This window comes from Perna viridis, chromosome 5 (genome assembly GCF_037379345.1).
Source record: "Perna viridis isolate PV_CMFRI_1.1 ecotype Kerala chromosome 5, ASM3737934v1, whole genome shotgun sequence".
NCBI lineage: Eukaryota > Metazoa > Mollusca > Bivalvia > Mytilida > Mytilidae > Perna > Perna viridis.
The window spans coordinates 5,743,606-5,755,811 of NC_142449.1; the positions used below are offsets into that span (position 1 = coordinate 5,743,606).

Sequence of the window (12,206 nt, forward strand, 5' to 3'; positions counted from 1 at the left end):
GCAATTCAGGCTCCTGGGTGCCTGTTGTTCTGTTACCAATCTGATAATATTTCTATTTCTTAATCAATGGTTGTATTTTTTTTTCAGGTAACAGTTTCTACAATGGACAAAAGGAATGTATCATTAGTGTTTAAGGCATGTATATTGGAGATGGGAGAAAATCTATTGTTGGATTTTAGACTGTCAAAGGTATTTTATATTTATTATGTTTTTTATCACTTCCACAAGACAGTTTGAAAAAAGAGTAAATCTGTTGTGTTAGATAAAATCAAAATTTGCCTTTCTGTGACAGTTAACACTAATCTACTATAGTTGCATTCAGAAGCATCTTTGAATAGAATTAATAACAGTCTTGAGTTTTTTAAATCTTAAAAACAAAATCTTGAAAATTCATTTTTTATAATATTTGTATTTTTCTACTGCAGATCATATCTATAATATATACTAACTCAGGCAAATATTTTTAGAATTTTATCTAAGCACACAAAAACATTTCTATGTAGGCTCAATCTTATTTTAATTTTACGTTTATATTATATGTGTAAGTAATAGAACAGCTATTTGAATTTTGAGGTACATAACTAAGTGACACCTGCTGACTTGTACATTTAAATATGTCAAACATCTAATTGTGTATTGACATCTATGTATATTCTAATTACTTGAAGTAACAAAGGTTGGACTACATGAACTTTAGTTTATTTGTACATCAGATATTCAAGTATTTGTTCAAGCATTCAAATAAAAGTAACAGTAGCATTAAGCCTAATTTCGTAGTAGGTCTGTTAAGATAAAATTCTGAAAATTTCACTCAGTGACTGAGAGTGTGTATGCACTAAACGAATGAGCAAGTCATTTAAGACAATTTAAACGACAGTAGGTGTCAATAAAGTCCTAGAAAATATTTTTATTCAAATTTTAACAATATGTTATTTATGTGACGCTGCGTATATATCATTTTAAGGATTACTTATATGCAAATTAATGCGATGTTTATATACCAGTAAATATGCTAAATTTGTATGTAATCATTTGATGTCACATTGTTTTTAGCTACAATAGCAGTTTACTTACTTTTAGGGATAATTTCCCATTCTCCTTTTACTGCTTTTAGAAAGGATATTTTTAGTCTGTATGGTCAAAGGTAAAAATGAAAAATTTAACAGTTTAACATTTGATCACTTACAATATTTACATAACATTTTTATGTCTTTCAAAAAATAATAAAATTATACAAAATTTAATATTTAAATCAGTTAATTAAATGTTCTGTTGTTATTTGCAGGGTGATGGCATAGAGTTCAAGAGACATTTTATAAGGATCAAGAATCAAATGAAGACAGTTATAAGCAAGATCCCCCCAGCATGGCCTCTTGTTCCCTCACAGATAGGATAATTAGATCTCCACCTACATGTATAATGATGATTATCTATATGTACCTTGAATGTAAAGAACAACTGTTACATAGCAACACATTCCAGCATTTTTTGTATGGTTTTGTAAGATCAAATGCTGGCATTTCTTTTTGATGATTGTTAAATTGGGATTATGGGTTGTTAGATAGGAATGTTTGACAAGTAATGCATTAAATGGTTGAGGAAACAAAACAGCAATTAAATAAAATCTAAAGTGTTACAATTTTGATGTTTGAGGACTTTTAGTGGAAGTCATATTTTTAATTGAATGTTTAAAAATAAGTTATTAATACTATGGAAAATTGCTTAAAGTTTCATCAGTTTAATGTTATTGTATGAGTTGATTATTTTATCTTTAATTGCATTCAGGTGATTTTATAGAGAACTTCATAGACTGTGAGATATGAAAATTACTGAAAGTGTTTTAGCTAAAATATTGGGACTATAGGCACAGTGGTCAGTTTACTGTAATAAAAAGGGTACACTTAATACATTGGAGTCAAATCAGTGATAATGCTATTATTTGACAAGTTCCAAGAAACTGTTGACTTGATATTATGGGGATTTCTTGTATTAGTTTTTTTCTCTCCAAAATTTGTTATTTCAATCTTTTTTGTATTTGTGGATTTTATTACCACATCAGATTTTTTGTATGGAATTTGATAGGACTATACAGTATTGTAAAAGATGATGGTTATAAACAAAGTAAGGTCTCAAATCATTTGAAGATCTGCGGGGCAACCATGTTCCAAACTATTAGTTCTCTGGTCAAAATATTTGAAATAACCTCACCGATGAAAATCCTACCTCTAAATCATTTCCATTTACAGACCTATCTGTTATACCACTGAGATCTAAGCATGTTTGCCAGTTTTTATGTAGGGTTTTGTGTGGAAAAAATGTATGTAGATTTTATTGTGGAGATTTATTGTATATTTTTTTATTTGGTCTCACTTCACCACCAGTTGGTCATCTTTGTAGCACCTTAAAAGACCTTGAACCTGCTTTGGTATTGTAAATGCATAACTCATGTGTATGATTATCAAATGTAGTTTAAAGCTGAATGAATGTACTTTTAAATATATTAGTCATTTGTTATCATTTGGTTATTAATTATATGTTTACATATCATTGTTTATTTAGTGGGAATTTTCAATAGAAAAAGTTGGTGTGTATTTTCAGTATCATTTATTCTTTTCTTTTCAAGAAACCTTTTTTATGTTCATACTACAATACATCAATATATACTTTGGAGATTTCATGAATAAATGTCCCAGGGGGCAGAATGCCTATGAACTTTAGAACCACCAATAGATTTCAATTAAAATTTAACCCCCAACCAACGATTTCCTATTTTAAATACACAGGCAAATGTGCCACACATGAGAATCATATGGTTTGCAACATATGATTATCATATAAATCAAGCACCATATGATAATCATATGTTTTAGTATACATATGATTATCATATGATAATCATGTCTTTCACAAACATATGATTGTCATATGTTATTAAGCCAAACTTACCATATGATAATCATATGATAATCATATGACTATCATATGTTCAATATCATATGATTATCATATGAATCGAGCACCATATGATTAATGATTATCATATCAGACATCCACCCTCCCCCCCTCAAAAAAAAAAAAATCAAATAATTTCAATAATTGATGGCATCCTGGAATAGCCCATTATACATAATCTCAGATTAATAGTTTTGTAGTACCTTTATTTCAAAGCTTTTTGTATTTGTATGGTGCTAGAAAACCTTCCCAAATGCTCTAGTTAAAACTGACTATGAAGTTGGCTAGATTTTAGTAACAGCTTTGCTTACAATATTATAGCAGTCTTATAAAGTTTGCCTTCCATTGTTTCTTTGTTGTACTTGCAGGTACAATATATTCTGAGAAAGTCCAGGCACGAATCCATAGATTTTGAAAAGGGTATTCCAGGCTATTGTTTGCTCAATTTTCCCTGCAAATTTTGAAGAAAAAAAATTTCCAAATGTTGGTTTGGTAGTTTGATCTGCCACTAATAGTCTATACCAATCTCATTCTATATTTAGCTTTCCTTGAGCTATTGCCATTACTTGCTGTTTGTTGTTGTCATTGTGGTCATTAACAATTCTTCAAACATCTTCTCTACAACTACTGAATGGATATGGATGAAACTTAATATGATTGTTCCTTAGAGTATCCCCGCACAAAATGATTTTTTTGATTTTTAATTGGTTAAAAACATGGCAGAAGATACTGAACATAGAACTTAGAGGTCAGACAGCATTTTTCGGCATATATCTCCAAACCCTTTAGGTTTTATAACCAAATTTTGACATGAATAAAAGTGTTCAGCATGATGAGATCTATCTAAGGTCAAATTTTAGTGAAATTCTGTTGACCCATGTTGTGTTATTGCCCTTTTTTGGATGTGTTTTGCTGTTTTTGATGTTATTACTTTCAAAAATGTTCTCCTCCTCAGAACCTACTGTACAGAATTTAATGAAAGTTGGTGTTGCTGTATTATAGGGTATCCTGCACAAAATAACTGTTTGGATTTCTGAATGGTGAAAAACATGGCTGCTGTTACTAAAAATAGAATATAGGGGTCAAAGTACAGTTTTTTTGCAAATAACTCAAAAACCATTGAGTTCAGCAAAATTCTGATGGCAAGGATTATTGCAGAAATTTTCACCAAAATTTAAAAAATGATTTGTTTCCTGTTGTAGGAGTTATGGCTCCTGAAACTGATTTTTTTGGTCATTTTTCATGTGTACAACTCTCTGAAACCAATTGCAACAGAATTAAATAAAATATGGCATACTTTTTTTAGATTTCCTGCACAAACTGATCATTTAAAATTTTTCGTTGGTAAAAAAACATGGCAGTCGTTACTAAAAATAGAACATAGGGGTCAAAAGGCTTTTTTGATTATTTTTTCCACAACTATATGTACAAAAGAATAATGAAAATGAAAGCTACTCATAACATAAACATGAAATTCTAAGTTGACTGGCAGTATTGAAATTATATTTGAGGCGGCAATTTTCAAAATGGCTGCCATTTTGTGACCATTTTCCCCAGATTCTCTGATTACTATGATTTTTTTTTTTTTTTTTTTGGAAACTAGGTGTTATAAGTTGAATGGTGATGACGAAAGATTGTTCTGGGAGTCGATTTTCCCTCGTATTTTTATACTTGCTTTGATTTCTCTCCTAATAAGAATGGTGATGATGAAAATGTTGGATAGCCATGGTTTATGGTTTCATTTTATGTTCTTTTTCAGCAAATGTATACCGGGCTAATGCCCCCTCAGATCTGGTGGAATAATAGGGCATTGGGGGACCCTGCCAAATTTTTTTCAGAGGTTCTAAAAACACTTCGAAGGCATTTCCAACATTTTACAGTGCCTTAGGTACTCTTTTGAACTCGCAGCATTCATCAATATATGCTCTTTTTCAGCAATTTTTTGTCAAACATGGTACCAAAGCATGATACCTTTACTTTATTAGTTAATAGGGCATGGATTGTCAGGTGAGTGATTCAGGCTCTTCAAGAGCCTCTTGTTAATGATCATTCAAAAATGTTTACTTTTTGTGAAGTTATGGTCAATATGTTGTAATAACATACTTACAGTCTAGCCATCTGGTAATGATAAATAAGCATCATTCTATTTAAAGTTCTCATGTTTAATAGGAGTGTAGAATAGAAAACTTACTTTAATTGTAATGCGAAATTGTGCTTTACTTTTTAGTGACTTGCAATAACTTTATATATGCCAAATGTCTATTTTCTTCTAGAGTAAACTTTAATCTATGCAATGTCTGACTTACTGTCACGTTCTGTGACATTGCATTTCTTCAGAACATTTTATTCACTTAACTTTTGTCAGCTTTAAATGTTGAAAAGAATGTGATGTATTTATCTACACAAGAGTAACAAATAGAAGGTTATGTTATCAAACACAATTTAATAAAACAATTTATTTCAGAAATGCATGTTTTTTTTGGTATTTTATTCCCTCATATATTAATAACATTAAAAACTTGAGGTATATTGTAGACAACTGAACCAAATGAATGATAAACTTGTATATATATCATTGGCCATATGGGCAGTCCAACCAAATGAAACACATAAGAGCACTAATAAGGTAGTGTTGAAGGGGTATCAGTTTGCAGTGGCCATTTTAACCAACTGAATCCTCAAAATTCAATACTCAATAAAACAAGGAAACTGTATTACATGTTCACATTCTATCTATGATGAAGTGAAACCTGCCTTGATCAAAGATCTTTTCAGTTAAGGATTGGGTTTACACAGATTCATATGTAACTACATAGTAATATATCGGTGCTTTTCTGAAGGTTTGGACAGGTTTGGGCCAAGTATATTACAATGGATAATAAATGTTCCCAGATGGTAATTCCAGTATTTATACATTTTTAAGTCGCTAATAGTGTTAGCGACTTCTTGCACTCGTAATTTCTGTATTTAATAATCGCATATGATTTGCATTAATGTGTAGTTATATGCCACATGATCCAGCAGATCTTTGCTGTTTTCACTGTCACAGCATTATAGTTCCTGATTTATACAAGATAAAAATGTACCTGTTAAATATCATACATGTGTGTTCTATGTGTATTTCTTACTTGAATGAGATGGGAAGTTTACATGAAATGACCAGTTAGCCTTGTACATTACCCAGTTTCCGATTCAGGCACTGAGGCTAGTTGCAAGACTTTATAGGTCATATGCATTAGCACACCCTGATATTTATGAATATTCATTGCCAGCTGCTTAATCTGGTTCATATACTGGTTCCCTGTCAATATCATGAGCGACCCAAAGATCACTACAACGTACCTTTTTAAAAACATACACATGTCTATGAGTGTTTTTGCTTGTTTTAGGACAGGAAGTTTACATGAAAAGACAAAATGATCGGTTAGCATTGAATTTATGTAATATTACCCAGTTTCCGATTTAAACACAGGCGTTTGTTACAATTGATTATATAAAGGTCATATATATTATCAGTACACCCATATCTATATGTTGCCATTGGGATCATAGCGGTTATGAAAGAGTACTCAATTATATCAAGGGAACCAAGATTTTTGCAGAAGTCCCCCAATTTAGAGCATATCACATTTGTACCATTTCGGATGTTTAAAGTATGCCAAAATCAGTGACAGTGAATATTTGACGATTGGCGACTGAAGATTTCAGTCTTTGATGATATCAGTCCTCGTAGTTTGAGTTGCAAAGAAATTAAATTTCAAATTTTACACTTTCAGTATTAATAGAAATATTATTCATAATTGATAAAATAATTTTCATGGGGGGCTTTTGTCCTGATCCTGTGGTTATGGTATATCATGTCATGTATTCATGTGGGCCAAAACAAAGTGTGTATCCAAGCTTATTACTTAATAACCTTTGTATTAGAAATGAAATATAGTGGAACATATAGAGTAATGGTTAAGGAAGCATCATATAAAGGTCAGCATTGCAACACTGAAAACAAACATACATTTCTGACTTATTGCATGTAATTATTCATCAAACATATTTCCAGACCATACCCCCTTTGTGCATTATATTGTTTATGGCTACTATCCAAGTAGTTAATATTAGTATGTTTATCAGCACATACAGGGCTTGTCAATCATGTAAAATATTCCACAGAAACAACTCCTGGATCTTTCAAAAAAACTAATGAATGGCTTGGATGACTGGTACATAAACATAAAAAAAATTAGCAAATTCTAGTCTGAATCTGATTCATCACCATATTTATCTTTATCAAATTGATCTAACTGTCTTAGAGCATCTTCAGATGTCTCTTCCTGTGGGTTGTCTATATCATTCTCTACAAAAGCTTCTTTTATTGGTCTCTTTCCTACACCTTTACCTCGTGAAATCTCTTCTTTCTGTGAATAGAAGTATTTATAATGGTGATAAGTAATATATAATAGTGGGTAACTTACATTTAGCAAAATAATAGTGTAATTTTGTTGCCACCTTCTGCAGTAATGGGTTTACAAAGTGTGGTTTTCAACACAACTTTAGTTAGCCTTGATTGTTTTAAATAAGCTTTTACAAACAGATTTTTTATCAAAAATTTGCAAAAATTGATATCTGGTACATTGCTTTACTATGGCAAGTTACATACCCAGTTCAATATTGTTCAAGTCTGTCAATTTTTTGCTGAGTTATGGCCCTTGGACTTAAAAAAATCATGCAATAAACTTAAGTTTTCCGTCATGCTAGCAGATATTTGGTGCATTGCTTTACCATGGCAAGTTATATATATCAAGTTTTGAAAATTGTTCAGTCTGTTGATTTTTTGCTGTTATGGTCCTTGGACTTGGACAACTAATGCAGACTTTCCACATTTTTTTTATTAACAAATTTTGCATGAAGTTTGAATTCTGTTCTCTTTCAGTAGGGGAATTTGTATTGCCCTGCAATACTCTCAGAATGCAAGTTGATTTTGAGGTCAGTAGGTCTAGATCAAGGCCACAATTACCAAAAAATCAAGAGGAGCTCTAGTTTTACAATATGCCTTTACTAAACTTAAACTGATGTAACTAAAAAGAAAGCTGATGTTATTACTATAAAAACTAGAGGATCAAGAGAGCCTGAATCGCTCAACTGGTTAACCATTTGCTTATTTGAAAAACTGGAGGAATGAGATAAGCTAACTTAAAATCAACTGCATTGTCAAATGCAGGAAATGCTTTTAATAGCAATTTTATGACCTGAACCAGAATTTTGCCAAAGGCAACATTTTTTGAATTATTGAAAAAAAAACCTCTTGTGACCCCTATGTTCCGTTTTTAGTATAGGCAGCCATATCTATTCATGGATTAAAAATCACAACAGTAATTTTGAGCACAATACACTAAAGAATTATTATGCTTTTTTTCATTAAATGATCTTAAATGGTTTTAGAGCAGAAGATTTTCAAAGTTGCAAATGCGAAAATGCTAAAAAAACTGTTTCAGAGGCCGCAACTCCTACATCAGTCAATGAATTGTTTATAAAATTTTGGCCTAAATTCATCTCATAATGCTGAACAATATTACCTCCGCCAGAAATTTGCAAAGGGTTTTGAGTTATTTGCAAAAAACTGTCTTTTGCCTCCATATTATATTTTTAGTAATGGTGGCCACATTTTTTCAAGGATAAAAAATCCCAAGAGTCATTTTGTGCAGAACACCCTAAGAAACAATCATGCCAAGTTTACATACTGTTGGTCTAGTAGTTTCAGAGGATAAGATTTTTTAAAATTTGTCCATGACAACAATGATGACGACAGACGCCAAGTGATGGCATAAGCTCACTTGGCCTTTGGCCAGGTAAGCTGAAAAGGTACCAGAAATATTTTAAATAATAACAATTTCTTGAAATTATTAACTCAACTGACAGTATTCTTGATAAATTTTGCTGGTGTAAAATAATAATTCTTGGTTGAAAAGAACGGGAAAATGTGTTATACTTCACATTGAATTAATGAATGGATTTAGCCTTAAAACTTCTAAATTCTAATGTACAAAAAAAAAAGTAAAACAACATAAACCATATATGTTCTTTGTGATACCAGAGTCTCACAACTGATAATAGTTTTCTTAGTCCAATAAACCTTTCCAGACCATAAAGATATTATAGAATTTATCCCTGGTATACAAATTTGAAATCTTACCAATGTGTAATCATTTTATAGGCTTCATGAAAGAAAACAAATTGTTATGTTAACGTAATACCTACCTTAATTCTTTCATCCCTCAATTTTTTAACTAATTCTTTATCTTGTTCCATAGCTTGGGCAAATTTCTGCATTCTACCATACTCATCTAGTTTTTCCATTGTTTTAGCTCTCATTAGGAATTCTCTTGTTGCTCTCTCCTCTGAAAAAGTTCATTGATACAGGCCTCAAAATTACTGGTATGTATTTCATCTTATGTGAGACACATCATTATGGATTATTTTTGTATTAGTTTTCAGTTTTCATAAGAAAGGAAAAATGTCATACTTTTCCTTGAAACATACTCTAAACTTGCATCTTTTTCATCTTTTGTGAGAAAGCATTGAGTTTTATTTCAATCAGCAGCATGGTTTATGTACTGATCTATTTAGTTATTATGTCCAATTTCTTTCTCTAACAATGTTTTTAAAAAAAAAAACCGAACTTTTCCAACTAAAACTCATTGACCTTGATAAGACAACTCCCTTTGATTTTGGACAAATTCTTATCCGGTATTAAATATTTAATCAATTAATATCTTATCTGTAATAAGCTTGAATGGTGTGTTCGTACTTATCCCATCTATTTAGGATTGGACCTCTACAGTCGTTACCAGCTGTGCTCTGTGAAGCATTTCATTAGCTTTTAACTTGATAACCATAACAGATGGAAAGAAACTTTACAAAAGTTCTGACAGGGTCCAAATAGTGTTTACCCTAGATCGGCTAAAAAGACAAATTTTGTGGATTTAGCTTACAACGGGATAAGAAAAAACTCAGGCAATACAAAATGTAGTAAAAATGACTGATCAGACCTCATTTTTAAGCTTTAAAAACAAAACAAAAAATTGCTGAATTTCTTTTTACTACTTTACCTTTAGATTCATCTTTCCACATATGAACTGCTGTTGATTCTGAAAAAAAAATAGAATTTTATTGTGCAATTTGCACGGATATGCAAGTGAACGTGTGCTCCTTTAATTGCAGATTTATTCATGTACTGTTATGAATCACAATGGCCAACCTTCCAAATCTGATTAAAAGACCACAATATGTGTCGTTACCTTGATATTTTTGCAGTGAATAATCCCGACTTTTTCCAATACACTGCTGAAATTTACCCCAATGAATTGACTTTAAATTAAGCTAAGGAGGACAGTTTTAATTGCCCATTACTGGATTTGGATGTTTTCATTTCACAAGGTAAACTCAAAACAAATGATTTTTGTTTCCAATTGTTAATATGCCATGTTTGACAGGGATGTTTCTTTTGCCTTCAAAAGGTGTATATATTTCTCAACTTGTTCGATGTGCCTGTCTTTGTAGCGATGTTTTATAATCTCTGTATTACTGGTTCAATCAAAGTTTTCGTTACCATAAATTAAATGTAGTTAAGAGCTTTACTAAGTTCTTCCATAAATATAAAGATTTGATGCTGAAATTTTGCTGTACTTGTCCAAACTCAATCGAAAATGTGATTTCACATCCTAGTTTTTATGGTAATGTAATAAAAAAGCTCGAAAGTTTAAACAAAATCCTTTTAGTCTGGAAAAAAAAATTTGAATAAACTACCTGTTAGGGTAAGTTATCTTCACCATACCATTGTTAAATCTTTGAATTATGTTTTATTGGTTCTAACATTGATTCTCTTATTAATTGTTAAATATTAATTAACTCTATTACATTTTGTCCTACTTCCTGCCAATACTTTTTATCTTGGTTTTTGCCCGAAGACATTGTTTTAAAATCATAATATCTTACTCTGTGAACCCGACGGGGCAATTCTTAATCTTTGCTTAATGTCGCTCGACACGAGTCTAGATTCTACTGGCGGTTGAAGATGAACCGACTGCCAAAATGTCTTTGCAAAGCTTATGTCTTCTTCGGTGGATCCACTAAATTCTGTGTATTCTCCTTGTGTCAAATCAATCGTCACTGCCATTTCTGTTGCTATCAACGCATGTCGCTTATGTTCACGATCATGCTTATGTCTCATACACCAATGCAAAATTCCTCGCCCTTCAATGTCTTATCTCCCTTATCCCATTAGAAGAAAAATTAAAAAAAAGAATTTAACTTGGTCTTAATTATTTTAGTCCGAATTTCTCACGATCTTACAATCTTCACCTTTTTTTTAGAAAAAATAATTCAGTTTGAGGGTTGCAAGATCCAGAGGAAATCCAATCTTTTGATTAGAAATAAAGATAATAAACCTAATTTACTAATCAAAAACTTGGTACTTTATGCAACTATGTACGTTTATGTAAGCAAGGAGTTAAATATATATTAAAACTCTTTATGTAAGTATGTATGTTACAAATATGGTGTATGATATTTTGAAGATTCTTCATACTGACTGTTAAAATGGCAAGGTAATTTGGGCCACATATGTTCGTAATTTACTTTTTGAACTTTGAATCAATAATATATTTGGATTGCTCAAGCTAATATTAATTTCGAATTCTTTTTGAACGAACGTCTCCTTGATCAGTTTTAACAGCTGGCCTACTTCTTTGGTGAATTCAGATAAGTTAACTATGTATGAGTTTATTAAAGCAGATTATGTACTGGAAGAATATTTAATGAAAAACATTAACGTTAAAATAAAGTCATGTATATTAGGTTTTTTGTTTTAAAACTCAATGTTGTTAGATAAACCAACCAAGAGAAGAAAGAATATGTTATTGTTGTAGTATGCAAGGTATAGAAGATGAATACCATTTTACAATGATTTGTTCAGCCTATAGACAACTTATATTAAAATATCTACCTAAGTACTATTGTTCATGGCCAAATATGAATAAATTTGTCTTACTGTTAAAATGTACAAAGAAATCAGTAGTTTTCAATATGGTTTATTTTCTGAAAGAATTTGGAAACTAAGGAACTTTATACTATGAGAGATTTGAGCATGTAATGTGTTATATACAAACTACTTACTTATCATTTGATGTGATAGTGTTTGCTGTGTCTCATCGTTATATTATTGCTGTTTAATGACATTATTATGTTCATATGATTTTGCA

General features: G+C 31.1%; 2 protein-coding genes across 2 annotated transcripts in view; one reads left to right on the forward strand and one right to left on the reverse strand.

Annotated features, from left to right (window-relative positions):
• The window catches only part of LOC148615730 (serine/threonine-protein kinase Chk1-like), a 28,533-nt gene extending 23,114 nt beyond the window's left edge, over positions 1–5,419 (forward strand). Inside the window, exons 13-14 of the mRNA XM_088582265.1 lie at positions 88–189; positions 1,286–5,419. Of these exons, the coding sequence (XP_088438391.1) occupies positions 88–189; positions 1,286–1,396 (213 nt within the window). The 3' untranslated portion in view covers positions 1,397–5,419. The remainder of the gene's footprint in view (positions 1–87; positions 190–1,285) is intronic.
• Positions 5,420–6,965: 1,546 nt separating this feature from the next.
• On the reverse strand, positions 6,966–11,959 carry LOC148615731 (cilia- and flagella-associated protein HOATZ-like). The gene is made up of 4 exons (XM_088582266.1): positions 10,942–11,959; positions 10,056–10,094; positions 9,205–9,344; positions 6,966–7,364 (listed from the first exon to the last, which is right to left on the reverse strand). Exons 1-4 carry the CDS (start codon positions 11,174–11,176, stop codon positions 7,200–7,202), a joined length of 579 nt encoding a protein of 192 aa, XP_088438392.1. The 5' UTR covers positions 11,177–11,959; the 3' UTR covers positions 6,966–7,199.
• Between the last annotated feature and the right edge of the window lie 247 nt (positions 11,960–12,206).